The 15,886-nt window shown below is 44.0% G+C and overlaps 1 protein-coding gene across 1 annotated transcript in view; it reads left to right on the top strand.

Annotated features, from left to right (window-relative positions):
• The window catches only part of LOC106741937, a 357,358-nt gene that overhangs the window by 301,109 nt on the left and 40,363 nt on the right, over nucleotides 1-15,886 (top strand). Inside the window, exons 8-9 of the mRNA XM_014614388.1 lie at nucleotides 639-860; nucleotides 8,933-9,173. Of these exons, the coding sequence (XP_014469874.1) occupies nucleotides 639-860; nucleotides 8,933-9,173 (463 nt within the window). The remainder of the gene's footprint in view (nucleotides 1-638; nucleotides 861-8,932; nucleotides 9,174-15,886) is intronic.

Genomic DNA, 15,886 nt, shown 5'->3' with positions numbered 1-15,886 from the left:
AACACGACGCGCAAGGCCTGTAACGGTCAATAAAGCTCGCGGCTTCGGAATGAATGATTAATGGCCTTGTCAATTACCATTTGTTGCTGGGCTTGTCCAAACGATTTTGCGCAATTATCATCGGCCCGTGCCCGATCGTCTATCCCGATACGCGCGGATAAATGAATACACCCGCGCATTGCCGCATCGAGCGCGTCCCGCTTTCTCTCTCTCTCTCTCTCTCTCACTCACTCACTCGCGCGCGCGAGTACACGCTCTCGCATGGTATAATGCGTTTTCATGAACATTCATATATCGTTTACCCTCGTTTATAACTTCTGCAGATAGCTTTATCCGCAGGGACAATGGCAATAAACTTCTGTTTACGACTCCGTTACTAATAGGCTCGTAGACAGAATCACTGCCGAATTTTCGTTTGTCATCGATACCGAAACCGCGTAGCCTCGTAGTGTCGCGTACGTCTGCCGTGCTGCTACTTCAACGAATTACACTTTATGCTTCCCCCTTCCCGAGTAAACATATGTCGCACCTGCGCATCTCTCTCTCTCTCTCTCTCTCGATAAAATAGAAATAAAAGTGCGATAGCTGTTGTATCGGATACATGCCAATTTGCAGTGTCGCGACGTTTGTTTTTCTAGACGTAGAATTGGAGTGTCTGGCTCATTGGAGGGAGGGCAGCACAAATTACATGGTCGCGCGTTTGCACAGCGATCGCAAAACAAACGACGAGGAGAGCTATAGATGCTTTATTTACACAAATCCATCGAACAACACGTGGTACCTCGCGCAGAGCTCGGACGCCGCCTGCAACGGATTGATCAGCGTCCACGAGGCTGCCAGGACATTCAAGATGACGCCAAGTGAGTTCTGTTTTTTTCTTCCTCCTGTTTTTTTCTTCCTCCCTCCCGTCTCCCCCCTCGCTCAAAGGTAACGTGTAAAAATCTAGGCGAAGCAAAAAACTTTGAGTTGATCGACGTGTCCGACTCGATTTTCAACGGATGACGTTACATACATGTGACACAAGTAATTTTTGATTAACTCAATGTATTTTATGGTTTCCTTTTTTTTTTCAATTTACGTCTAGATAAAAGAAACATTTTAACTCATTTAGACCATATTTGTTTTCATATCACGATACGTATAGTTTTTCGTACGATATGAGATATTTTTCAATATCAAATATAAATATATTTAAAATATAAACGTGTCGCAACTAAATCTGACATTCGATAACAAATAGCATTCGGTAACAAATAATATTCAAATGGAAACATTTTTAAAGTACCATTTATTCCCTCCCAGAAAGCCATAACGAGTCGGACTCGTTGTTTTCATATTTGGATTGATCGAAATTGTATTTGTGTATCGAACGAAAGTACATGTCACGAATCGGGCTCGTTGTCCGGCTATCATTGGATCAATATCGACGAGATAAATTGCTCAAAACATTCAGCGGATTATCGCCTCGCGCTGAGAAAAAAACGGTTGGAATCGGAACGAAATCGGTGGTCACCCTCAATTAGAAAAAATATTGGATCCGCTAAACAAATTGCGCGTTGGTGCAACAATACGTTGCGTTTGCGTTGATACATTGCGCCGATCAAATCGCAATCATTGAATATTGATCACGCATTACAGCAACTAGATAAATTTATTCGATGGACTAAACGTTATGCTTTAAAAAATGTTGGTCGTTTAAGCAAAATTCTGCCGGTTCTATTCATTTTTCATATTTTTTTTTCTTATTCCGAATGTTTTTATCATTTAAAATAGATATTCCGAATATCGAATAACTTTTTTTTCAGTATCTGTTCGTAATCCATTAATAGAAACATTACGAATTTTCACCGAGAAATATAATTCGGATATAAATATAAGTATGAAGGCTCTCGAAATTTACAAGCAAATAGCGATAAATCAGGTAAGAGCTAAGGCGCAGATGTTGCAGCGAGTAACTTAATGTTACAAATACCGCGTAAAATTTATCGAGCGCTATCGGTCTCCTTAAATTTAGACTCTCTCCTGCGCATATTACAGAGAAACATGAATTATTCATGAGAGGAATGCGCTGTTTTACTTTTACTCGATAATTATTATTACACAAAGACGGGTTTTGAGCACATCATCGGGTAAAAGTTAAAGAGACGAGATTCAAAAGTGAAAATCTCCTTTAACAAATCAATCATATATCTTAAGCTTCCGCGGTGCAGACAAATATTTGATGTGACTTTTGAATTGGTGCTGCGTCCTTCATGGATTTGTTTCCGACGTTTCGTGGACACTTCAGTTCGCCCCTCTAGGATGAGGGTGCGATCCGGAAAGTAAGATTTAATAAAACGGAATGTTTCGGGTCACACCTCACTCCTGAAGAAGGGAACTGGAATGTTACGGAACGTTGGAGGCGAATCCATGGAGGAAGGCGGCGCTAATTCAGCAGCCACATTACATTGATTCATCACAGATGAGGGTGTGTGCGAAACCGAAAAACAATACAAGATAACTTTGTCTTACCTAGCAGACATAATCACTTCGATCACTATCACTTCACTATCTTACAGTCCCCGGCCATATTATTAGACGCACCTTAATGTTTTACAATTCGTTGATTTCCGAGGACCAGCTTTATAATACGGCTCATCTATCGATCGAATTATGTTAAGGAATCATTATTCTGTAAAAGGTTTTTGTGACGTTTCATTTCACTCGGCTGTCCCAATGACTTTGAACGAGTATGAACTCACGCTGGTTGCATTGTTGATAATAACAGACGTGAATTTTAAGTGCGTGTGTCGATTGATGTATGATCGTAATTGAATTACGAATGTAATTTAATTTTTGTTTATTTACGGCTTGAAACTTCAAATTCCTTGCTTACCGACGGAAGAATAAATTTTTCTGAGAAAAACATCAATATTGTTTACAAAAGCAACGGGTAAAACAGATGATTCGACACCTCAGAAGGTTGCAGAAGCAAAAGCGCTGAATCGAGAATTGTTCCAATCGAGTAAACAGAAAATTCGTAAAATCAAAGTAAAATCAAGTAACATCTAATAACACATCCAGGAACTATGCGTTCGATTCCAACAGTACTCCACTCGGCGTCGCCTCGTTATTTTCAGTGGCGTCTACATCTTTGATCCTGCACGCGTGCAGGCCGTCTTCCGAAAGCGCATGAAAAGTCCTTCGTCCTCTAATTCAGCCTACCCGAAAGTGGAATATCTATCGTAGCGATCGCAGGGACGCCGGCCGTCGCGAAAGATCGGATTAACGATCGAAATTCTGCGGAGGCTGTTAGCCGATAGCGACGAGGCGACGGTTCGGCGCTTACATCCTGATCGCCGGCCGCCAAGGCAGGCGAGGCCCGTTAGAACGAGAGCACGTAAACTATGAGAGTGCCTGTGGACACCAGATCGGATTCTTGTCCGGCATACTATCGTGACCCGGTCCGTGGTCAACGCCAGGTACTTCGGGTATTCCACGGGTATCGCATAGCTACACGTAGCCCTGCCGGATCGGGCACGATCTTGTCACAGGGTTCACGGTTAACCAAATTGAGGCGACGGGGTTTGATCGCCGGTCGAACGGTGCGCGCGCGTGTCGCGATAGGAAGGATCGATACATGCTCGGAGGGTATCAAAGTCGAAAAAGCCGTTATCGAGAATATTCGCGGGTTAGCTTCCGCGATTCGCACTTGCTCCCGATTTCCGGTTCTATACTAAATCGCTCAACGCCGCCAACTCTCTTCTCGGCGCGTTGCGGAGACGCACGTCTTTGGTTTCTTGAATGTTGAGCGACCGGACGTCTCGCGAGTTAGGGGTATTTTAGTAAATTCTGTTTAATATTCATAAAAGAAACAATGTTTCGATGAGTATTATCGTAAAAAATTTATTATTAGTGTATTTATTATTATCGTAAAAAATATATTATTAGTGTACTCATTAACTGTACACGTATAAATTGTTTGTTGCATGATATAGCATATTATGTAATATAATAGCATAATATATGGCATAATTTTATATTACATTATATTATACAGGATGAACCATGTAACATGATCAGCTTAGTTTATTCTGCTGTTAGTGGACCGGTGGAAAATTATATATTTGTGTATAATTATGCATTGTAAATTTAATTTAATTATCTTAAAGCTCACTTTGAACCATATTGGGTTGGATTAAAAAATTGTCATTCGGTCCGCTAACAGCAGAATAAACTAAGATGATCATGTTGTTTGGCTCATCCTGTATATATTCATCGATTTTTCTAGATGAAGCATCAAGTCTGGTTGTATAAACATGCATATATATAATTGTAGTTTTTATTTCAAATGTATTGCAATACTAGTTATTTTGTTATTATATATAAATAAATATAGTCGAAGGAATTTTATGTAAAAATACGTTTTATACTAAGAAAACTATACATATGTGTATATATATATATATTTTTTTTAATTTATATATATGATATATCTTTTTTCTATATTATTATTTTTTCATATTCTTTCATATTCTAAGAACATTTTTATAATATGCCAAGAATATTATGTCAAGTGAACATATAACGTTAATAAAACATAAAAAAAAAAATAGTACATAACATTCTTAGTATATTATGAGAATATTATCTTAATATTTAATAACATTCATATAATATTTTAGGAATATTACGCGCTTACAGGGGTTACACGACGAGTGATCGCCGAATATCGAAAGGGTCGAGGTTGAATGAAAGATTACAGCTATTTTTCGTATTCATTCGGTTCTTCGAGTATGCGTATGTGTGTATTAAAAAAATCGTATCGCCGCTTCGTTACTTTGCCCTCTTTATTTGTTGCTTGCTCTCGCACAGCGGAGCGATAATAGTCCACGGGGATTCCTCCCTTCTCCACCATCGATATCTCACGGGGGTCATCGACATCTCGATGGCGATGTCGCAGATCGAGCGACCGTTGTCATCAGGCCTGTCATCGAGGAGAATCACGAAGCCGACACTTAATATCTCGAAATCGCGCCGCCGCCGTCGCCGTTACTCGAAGCAAATTCAACTCGGGCGTTAAGCAGCTTAAAAATTTTTCACCGGCACCACGGCGTCCCGGATGTTTCGTTAACCCCCTACCCCGGTTCCGCGTTTCCATTTAAACTTTCCAGGAGGCAGATTAGCCCCGGGATCTCGAGCTACGCCGGGCTTCTCGCTTCTCGAAGTGCCCCGCGTAGTACCGTGGATGAGGAGAGCGCGTTACTCGCGCGATAAATTCCGCTCGGCCGATATGTAAATTCTCCTCCCTCTCCCCCCTCCCGCCTTTCCCTACCAAACTCGCTGATGATTCTCCTCCGAGCAATGAGTGAATGACACGCTCGGGACGACAGCTCGCGACTTCGACTGGAACGTACGATTTCCGTCGAACGTTTGATCTTCTCGCCAACTCGAAAGCGAATGCGAAGAACATGTCGGGATATTTTTCTTAAACGACGAGAAGACGAAAAAATTGGTCTGAAAACGGGCGGGCGAGCGAGCGCGAGAGAGAGAGAGAGAGAGAAGAAGAAGAAGAAGACCGGCGACGACGTTTCCCGCGCGAGATAATATTTCCGCTTTGAATTTTCGTTCGCAGTTTTCAAATAACCGCCGACACCGGCGCTGAATTACAATCTCACCGAGGCAACGCAACGGTATTACATGCGGTCTGGCTGCAAAGAAAGATAAGAGGAGACGGGCGTAATTTACTTTGAACAAAGCATACATTTCTTCTCCCATTTCGCCGCTGGCGCGCGACTCATTTTAATATAGTATTTTGCCGCACGCTCTCCCCCTCCCCTCTTCGCTCGCGTGCTTTTCGCGCTGCGAAGCGCCGCCGAACAAGATCTACATTCCTTTCTCTCCGCGGCGATTACTTAACAACTCGAGACTATCGGCGCTACGATAATTCACGTGCATTAAATACTCGGCGGACCGAGAGAGGGAAGGGCTGGGNGGGGGGGGGGGGGGACAAGAAGTGCCGGTGGCGTAAAATCGAGCGCGTCAAAATAATTTCGCTCGCTAACTACCGCGCTACGCTACCCGCTGCAACAAAGGTGGAAGGCGCGAACTTGCGGGAAGAACTATAATCCGGAAGTTTGCCGATCGATTCCAAGTTCGTTCCGCTGTCGATAGCGTGCCGGCCCGAGGAATTGATGTAATGCGAACGGCCATGAATATGAAAAAAATCTGCCCGACGACGACGGGATGAGTCCTTAATTGGGGGTGAATCTCAGCGGATGTCCTTCCGTCGCAAACAACGTTCTATCGACAGCGCGGTTCGCATAATTAAACAATTACGCAGATTCTGCGGACTTTATCTCCCTCCTCCCTCACTCTCTCTCTCTCTCTCTCTCTCTCATACTCTCAGTATCAGTGCTGCGCGATAAGCAGCGCAATTTCGGCGGACTATAGCGTTACAGCGCGCACGCACACACCCGATTGAATTATCGATTAGCTTTTAGTCGCACGCAGGCCGGGCGTATGTAGTATGCACGTGGCATACTTTGTCGCTCGTGCATTTTTAACGGTCCATTAATTCGCGCACGGTGATTGATAGCCGTGGGCGGCCGACCATTGACAGGATAACTGTTCGCCGGCGACGGACTTGTCACGCGTTTATGGCAAATTATTTGCGTCGATGTAACCCGCATGCTGACGCCGCCACCGCGCGACACATCGTCGTATGACGGCACTTCGCTATTTTTTCAGCCGGTGTAATTTTCAGCCTGATGTTCTACGCGCGTTTCAGCGATTTCAGCGGTTTCGACCCCTCTCTTTTTCGCCCCCTTTCTCACTCTCTCTCTCTCTCTCTCTCTCTCTTTCTCCTGGAGTGTATATTTTTTTCACGATCGATATCATTCTTACGATTTGTGACGCTTTCTAACATTTTTCTAGATTAGTTAGAGATTTTTCTAATATCATTGTGATGTTACTGTAGTATCAAATAATAACCTTACGCGCATACTGTCTTGGGTAACCAGGATTTCAGTCAAGAAAACGCAAAAATTTACTTTCATACGAAACTTATTAGCTTGTTATTATTTTCACTTATTAATTTATTATTTCATGCTTATGTCAAAGCCATTCTTCACGAATCTTCAAGTAAGCTTTCCGCATACTTACATTGATTCCAAACCTGCCGGGGTTACACTTGCTCTCTAAAAATTCCCGAGTGCCCCTCGTGTTGCGCGACAAGCGCGAAACTACTCTATAATATTGCGAGTAATACTGATATCGCGAATGACTACTCTAATAATATCCGTTGCGAATTATAGATCGGCCGAAGTAGACCTCAGCAATGATAACGGAAACAGTTGTGGATCATTATCGCAACAATGACAATGCGCTGCATACGCGAATTACGCGCTGTACTATATGCATAGCGTGCGTTAATGAGGCTAATGAGTTGGTTAATATACATCACGTTCCGTATGACGTATGTTGCCCCGCGGCGGGTGTAATTGTGCCAGTTACGATCATAACGTCGTTAAAACGCGTATTGTAATTAGCGTACCGGAATTCCGGACGAAAGAGTCACCTCGCGTTTCCGTTCGATTTTATCTCGCTCCCCACCCCTCCCCCACCCCTACTTTTCTCCTTTTTCTTTCCTCTTTTCCTCCCCCTTTTTTTTTTTATTATCCCGGACTCATTGACGGAGCGTGCAGTACCCCGGTAATGCGCTGGAAACAGCCGGCACAGCCGGGAAAACGAAGTTTACAATGCAGGAGAAGAGAGGTCAAAGTTTACTTATGCCGGATTATCTGCTCGAGGACCCCGTGAACTTAAAGAGAGTTCGGGGAACGAGTTTACAGTTATATTATGCATTTCGAGTTTGAAATAACTACGTTAGGGCGAGGGAAGTTACCGGCGCTCTAAGAATAAAGGCCGCGGCTATTTCTTGACACGTAATTACATTTGAATTTAACAGTCGTCCGAATCTGCCAGCTCGGGGATGAAAATTACAGGAATTAAACTGTTGGCGTCGCCGGCAATAATCAACTTTGCGGTCTTACTCGCTCGTTACGAGCCGCCTTCGTTTCTCGAAAAATATCCCGAAATATCCCCCCCCCTCCCCCTACGTAATTGCGAGTGCCAAGACTGCGAGCTTCGGGTGCGAATTGTTAAACTTTTAATTCTACAGCAGGAGCCAATATAATAAAACTGGTTCAATTTCAATTCTAACAATATAATATAACCTCTATTTTGATTCTGATGATGTCTTAAATTCCCGTTTCCGTTGTTTTAGCGTTAGAATGACGGAAGGTAGCGTTAAAATTCAATCTGTACAATTAAAGGTTCAAAAGAGAAGTTAAAGAATCAATATCGTCGTAGTAAGTTTTCACTAATCTATAGGGCGTCTAAGTAGTCGCAAGCTATGTTTAAGGGCGTCGGGGGTGTGTCGAAATTTCGGGTCGTCTCGCATTTTTCGAACGTTGCTTTTCCGCACGAGGCGCCGATGAAAATCCGGAGAGACCGGTTTCGCGAGTACCCTGGTAGAAAACGAACCTCGTGGGTGTCCGACCACAAGACGGTAAATTTGTGTCTAACGTCGTTACTACTGGCCAGTAATGTAACGCTGGCTTCTCCCAGTGGCTGGATAATGGCTGGATAATTAAGTTAGCTGATGGTTAAATAAACGAAATTACAGTCACGACATGAAGAATCGTGACTAAACTGTAACGCTCTCACTTTTGCTTGATTAAATTTTCGCACTTTTTTAAATAACACACCCTCGATTTTGATTCGCTTCCTCGTTAGCCCGACCGGTTGTATTTTTATTCGGGTAATTTCAGCGTTTCGGTCCGACCGAACCGTAAATATCGCGAGAGCTCTCCTCATCGAGACTGTCAACGACGGGGATGGCGATGAACAGAGGGGATCCTCTCACCACGGCCATCTTTTCACGTTACAGAGGAGCCACCGCAGCATTGCTCCTATCCGTCCTGGGTGGTGGCCGGTAAATCGTGGGTGGCTTTGGACCGAATGGCTTCCCGTCTCCTGGCGTCGCCTTACAACATCACGATCCTCGACCGGAACGAGACCCGCCTTGTTTGCCATTCCGCTGTCACCATTGATGATCATCGTCATCACCATTCCATGCCGATCGATAGGGAGAACCAACGGCAGTTCGTCGCGAAGGCGACGCGAGATTGGTGAGTCTGTTTATCTACATTTGCGTTAGCCGCGCGCAGGAGACGGAGCGGAAATACACCGAACCGAAATCTGTCCGCAGATAGACGGCAGATGTACGGAAATTCGGCAGATTATTCGCCGATGCGTAGAAATTATATTCCTTATAAGTGCTTCACGTGACGCTCGTGTTTATCACGTGGACTGACGAAGTTGGTGCGCGAAAGGAATTAGCGGGATTTACTCGAACGAGCAAACTTAAACTCAATTTTTTATGCATCTTCGTCATATGACCGTAATTTTAACCGGCACCGTCGGATCCTTCGTCTCAAGAACTATGAGAAACAATGTCCATTTTCCTTTTCTCGAGCAAAATTAAGCCTTTCCATAATATTCTTCTTTTTGTCTAACATAGCAATGATATATCGCTCATTTTTCCGAAGTGATTAAATAAATAAATTAACTGATGGTTGAGCGTAAGAAATTACAGTTTTAAATATAATAGAAAATCACAGTTACCTAGCTTGTTTTTTTTAAAGATTTTTCTGAAATAATGTAACCTCAATTTTGACTTACTACTTAATTTTAAAACGTTCCAATGGTGCTACATAGTAGCTAGATTATGCTTTAGAACAGACAGCGCCATCTGCTTTATCATATTTGATACTTAATAACTGGATAATGATTACATCGCAAAATCGATTCTACATTGTAGCGAGTAATCAGCTGATAACGAGAATTGGTAACGAGCTAGAAAATTTAATCTAACCTGTACCAGATAGCTGCTAGCTTTCGGCTCAGAGGCCGGCCAGTTACATTTCTACTCGGATAAATTGAATAATTAATTCAATGCTAGTATATTTGCTCCATAAGTGTAATTAAAAAATTGACAAATTTCCGTCATCGATCGTCTCACGTGATGATCACGAAAATCTGTGTGGTTTCAGACGATCTTTATATTTAAATCGTTATACGAATTCGGGATCAGAAAAAGAGAGGACGATAATGTTCGAGGATTTCTGCACGTATCAAACGCGGCAGTCCAGACTTACCTTCCAAATATCTCCTCGTATATATCCGAGCGGCTCGAAAAATGTCGAATGTTTGCATTTTTCAGCTGAATTACACTATTGACTTTATGAAGGTGTCCCTTTTGAAAGATTTTTGAAAGAAATTATGGGAAATTCCCCATTTCCAAAGATGGATATGCAACACTATTATTACTGCCTCCATGTTGCTCGTCATCGCTAATCGGCATTTTCGGGCAATTTTTCGCCAACAATTTTTCCTCTTTTCTCGCCTACAAAAAAAAGACTACAGTAGATATTAAAAAAATTCTCAATCACAAAGACTAGGCGATCTTACTAACGATATATGCGAAACTATAGCTGAATCGGTCCCGACAGGTTCCCGAGACATTGTGTGCGATTAGCGATGACGAACTTTGCGAGGAGCAACCGTGATAACAGCGTTACAATTAACTTTTTGTAACAGGCTTCGTGTAATACGTAAATAAAACTACGAAGAATCATCCTTCGGCGGGTCACCTTCGTAAAGCCAATAATGTAGTCAGCGGAAAAAAGCAAACACCGGGCGTTTTTCGAAGCTCTCGGCGCGTATGTGGCCCGTTAACGCGATCATGCGAGAGATGTCGGAAACACGAATGGAAATTACGGAGGGCACTTGAACACGGGTCCCTCTCGCTGCGCGTTTCAAAGAACATTATTAGAGCGTGTCCATAGAGCACTCGACGATAGAGAGAGAGAGGGAGGGAGGGAGCGCTTCGTTCGTCGCGGCACTTGGCGAGGGATAATTTCGCAGTTGACGAAAACGAGTATAATTATCAGAGTGGCGCGTAATATGATAATCGCGAGCTCTCGCGCTGCGGCGCGCGTAAATAAACGGTATGAACCTCCACTTTGGTCTGCGGAGCACCACCTTTCCCGGCTACGTGCACCAGAATGTCAATATAGGTGCACCCCCAGGTACTCTCTCATTAAAGCATTCGTGCGGGCGAGTTCGCGCGACGTAACGTATCGCTTTTAATCGCTCGTGTACATGTACATGGCAGAGAGAGAGAGAGAGACCCGGTTCGGTTATTCGCGCCCCACCGCCGCCGAGAATACGATTCATCGTTAAAAGCCGGGGATAAAAGTGTTTATTGGAACGTGTTCGCCGAACATATCCGCGGGAACACGCTAAAGTGCTTACTACTCGCCGAGGCGCGCGGAAGAATCGGCCCAGAAACGCGCCAGAAGGTCGATACGATATTTTTTTCCTCTGCCGCCCTTCTGTATTTTTACTCGCTCGTCCGTTCCGCAGAGTTAAAGCGCGACCGAACGGCTTTCGTCGTTTCGCGTCCGGCCGTAATTTCTTACGTCGTTTCTCTCTATCTATCGTGAGACACGCGGATTATCCAAGAGAGATTCCCTCGATTACGAGCGGAATGCATGTTTCAAATTAATTATTAGGTTATCTATTAAGATAGATGACGAGGCGGGCAAGATGGAGGTCTGATAATTTTTCTAAACTAATAACATACGAACAAATCAATTCGTTAGTGATTTTTAATAATGGATAAATAATCGTTGTGGTTTGACTTCAATCTGTCAGCAACGGTGGATAATGTGATAAGAAATATATATTTTGGGTACCTTGTAATTTTGTGGTATTCCTCCGTATGGAATTATAGTAAATATTTTCACTTCCTCTACAAAGCTACTGTACAGGATGTCTGAAACCTTCTTCAGGATCCGTAGTGTTTTATCGTATTACACAGACGTTATAATAATAGAATAATATAGAAAGTTTACGAAAATTATATATATTTCTCATATGTATGTAAAAATATTTATCTTTAACCTTCGTCATATTATCCACATATGGGGATAAGATGAGGAAATTGACGCGTTCTTAAAAAAATTTAAATTAAACCAAATCCTACTTTATTTGTAAATTTTTCACTTTATACAGATGATAGGCGAGGTTTTAGCTACTCAGAAAAAAATGATCATTACTTCTATATTACCACAAAAATGAGGAAAAATCGACGAATCTTAAAGGTAAGATCGTCATCTTACCTCTTTCTCATTTCTATATAAAACGGTTTGAAGAGGAGGAAGATTCAGACGAAGCAGAGAGAGAGAGAGAGAGAGAAAGAGAGAAAAGTACGCGAAAATCTACCGTTACTGTTTGATAAAACGCAATTACGCGTCCGACGGGCGCACCCTGGTCGCCTTCGTTCGTAGCCGAGGAGAAATTCGGTCAAGCGTAATTTCTTGGCGATTAATATCCTCATTTAGGGAGGCAGGGAGAATAATGTCGCGGTAGCGGCGCGACAGCTGCTCGAAGAATTCCAGCACTCAGATGCCGCGGTAGTAAAACGATGGGCAAGAGAAAGAGTCGCTCTTTCCGACGTCCGTAAGAGACGTCCGACGTCCGACCAGGCGCGGGATCGTAAATAGGATCGTTCCGAGTGACGCGCGCGTTCCGATATCGTTTCCCGTAATTTTCCTCGTGCCCGGAGTATCCGAGTTTGACGACGATTGTGCGTCACGCGTGTTGCGTGTTGCTTGTTATTGCGTCATACCGTGTGCGACAGTCGCGGATTAATTGCCGAGTTGCGTAACGTTGCGATCATTAACATCGCGAAAATACGATTCTCTCGCCGAGCGTGTCTCTAAGCTAAGCGACACACCCGAAACATTTAATTCTACGACACAGCGGGAGTTAAGGTAGCAAAATAGCTTTGTAATTTCAGTTCTGATAATATAATTTATTTCTACCTTGACGCCGATGGTGTCTTCAATTCCCGTTTTCGCCGTTTTAGCGCGAAAATAAGCCGTTCAAAGCTGCGCTAGAATTAAATAGAATCGAAAGTACAATAGGGAAATTAATAAATTTCAATATCAATTTCATCAAAGTAGTTTATAAGCAACTTATGTAGCCGCAGATTATCCTTAAGAATGTCAAAGTAGCGTCGAAATGTCGACCAATCAAATTGATCAGAGAGGCCGTATCCGAGTCGAAAATTTCAATTCTACGTTCTTCAAAATGGCGAAAATGGAAATGACTTCCCACTTGTAGCATCAAAGGAGCACAATGGACGGCCTTTGAAGACACAATGTAGAACTAAGCTGGACTCAACGTAGGACTAGCATTTCGAAGATACGCGCGCGCGAGTATTGCGCGCGTATTGCGTTATTAGTAACGCATATATTAGTAACGCACCTCGGAAACCGCGGCGACACTCGAGGACATTCTTTTACGCCGCGCCGACAAATGCCGACGATAAAAAAGCGACGTGTCCTCTCGACTTGCGTCTTATTCCGCGAGACTCCCCGACGCGCTCTTCATTCCGCAAGGGGTTTTATTATCCTCCTTACAATTCTTTCAGCTTGATGCGCGGCGAATAATTACCGCGGAGGGCGGCGGGCATCGACGTTAAGCGTTTTCTGCTCTCGCAAGCCGCGAGACTTGAACGCGCGACAGGAAAACGCCGCGCGGAAAATGAAAGAAAGAAAGGGGGAGAAGGGAATTTAATTCTTTTTCCTCCTCGATTAGAAACGCGACGTCGTTCGCGCGTCCGAAAGTGTTTCCATCGTTCGCCGATTCACGTTCCCTCGACGTCTGCGGAATGAATAGTAAAGATGCATAATTACGAACGATTCGAGAATAAAACGCAAAAATTGCCCGTTCTATTCTTCACGACGGAAAACAGAATTTTCACTTGCGGACGTTAACAGTTTCTTCAAATGGGAGATCAATCTACGACTTATGCGCTCTTATGTCCAGGTAATTTCGATTTTTGCGCCGCAAGCGTTAAAGGGCTTCTCCCGATGACAATTATTTCGTCTAATAAACTGGAAAGGGTTGGAGGATGTGAAACTTCACTTAATGCAGCTTAATGTTTCACCAACCGCAATTTAATGTCTACAACTTTAATCTGAAGTAATTGTGCTCACTTATGTATTAACATTTGTGTAATAACAACCATTTTAAGTTATTTTATTATTAAATTGATCCTTTTCTTCATTTATCCGCATCTTTATTCAATTTGAATCCGAATTTATTTCCGAATTTGCCTCTGGATTTGGATCTCTTAAAAGGAAAGCACCAAATCCGACGTTCCATTCGGTTTATTGGATTTTACGTATATTAAATACGAGGGGACCTTTTCTCTGCGTACTTTAAAGCCGAGAAACATGTCTATTTGTCACACTTATGTCAGTTTCGGCCAGCTTTCCCTCTGTGGTATGAATTTCAATCCGAACGATTCAGGATCCGGATTATCCGAATAGAAACGATTTCGAGTTTTAGGATCGAAAACTGACCTCGGATATATCCCGATGGTCAGACATCCGAGTGCTTCTCGGGAAAAAATGATTACATATGATTATATATAATTATATAAAATCATATATGAATATATTTGTCCATGTTGCCACCGTCGTCGTCGTAATCGTCGAGAAGTTCTGCTGCGGCCACGTCAGTCGCCTCGTCGTCATCTTTCACCGGCTTAACCGGACACGCGTTTCCACCAGCCGTGCGGAAACATTGAAGAAAACAAACGTCGACCTCTGGACGTGCGCGAAGAAACCGGGACATGGGGGGGGGGGCTCTTTTACATATTTCTCCTGTCCGCGTTTCGTCTTTTAACCGACTCGCGCCGCGCCGAGCGAAGAGTTGCGCTGACGGTAATTAATCGGCGACGCCGGTGTTGGCTTTTCTCTCTCTTTCTCTCTCTCACTCTTTGTTTCTTCTCGGTTGCTGTGAAAAATCCAACTGACCGAGATTCCAGGAATCTCAATGGCCTGGACAATGATCGCGCGGCGAATCGCGGTTAATCGTTTTCCGCGAACGGCACTCGTGATATCGCGCCGTCTCTCTCTCTCTCTCTCTCTTTCTACCTGTATATCATTATCCGAATGTCTAAACGCTGTCGGACGAAGAAATATCGCGCATGACACGACCATGGCTGACATTACGCCAGGGAAATAACCTACAATCTTCCCATCCATCGGCCATCGTTATTTCTGTGCCTTGCACGGAACGATCAGAGCCGGGCTTACATCGCGTATACGTTTTCACGTGAATGTAGGCCTCTCTCCCTCTCTCTCTCTCTCTCTGTCTCTCTCGCGCGCGCCGAGGCATTGCCCTTAAGGTACGATATCGCGGTCGAATAAAAGACCCGAATATAAACATGGACCTCTACAATCGCAAGATCGATAAAAGCTAATCCAGCGGATCTCTCGCGGGATGACGGCCGGCGGTTGGACTCGATTTCGTCCGCCTCGCGGACGACTCCTGGTAAAACTCGCCCGTCGAAGTCCTGTCGACTTCGTCGCCGGACGCTTCGAGGATCGGAATCGCACTCGCTCGGATCCGCTAAAACGCGCCCGAATTTTCGTCGCGGATGCTCTCCCCCACGCGTTACGAATCTCTCGGGCTTCCTCGCGGAATAATAAGCAATATTAGTTAATTACTTCTACGAGAAACCGACCGGTGAGCTTTCGGCAATCTGCTCTCACCGCCGGCGGAGATGATTCCGCGGCAATTTCGCGGGAACGTCCACGATTTTCGAGATGTCGTTCGCGCTCGCTCACTGACGCGCGGCGGATCTTCGCGCGCGCCCAGCGCACTTACACGGCGGTGTAAGTGTTCCGACGGAATTCTCCTTATTTCGCGAGATCTTCCCCTCTTCCCCCCCCCCCCCCCCCCCCCCCCCCCCCCCCCC

Source organism: Dinoponera quadriceps, unplaced genomic scaffold (genome assembly GCF_001313825.1).
Source record: "Dinoponera quadriceps isolate SergipeBrazil2010 unplaced genomic scaffold, ASM131382v1 scaffold458, whole genome shotgun sequence".
NCBI lineage: Eukaryota > Metazoa > Arthropoda > Insecta > Hymenoptera > Formicidae > Dinoponera > Dinoponera quadriceps.
The sequence above is the reverse complement of the archived record's forward strand: the minus strand, read 5'-3'. Positions and strand labels throughout refer to the sequence as shown.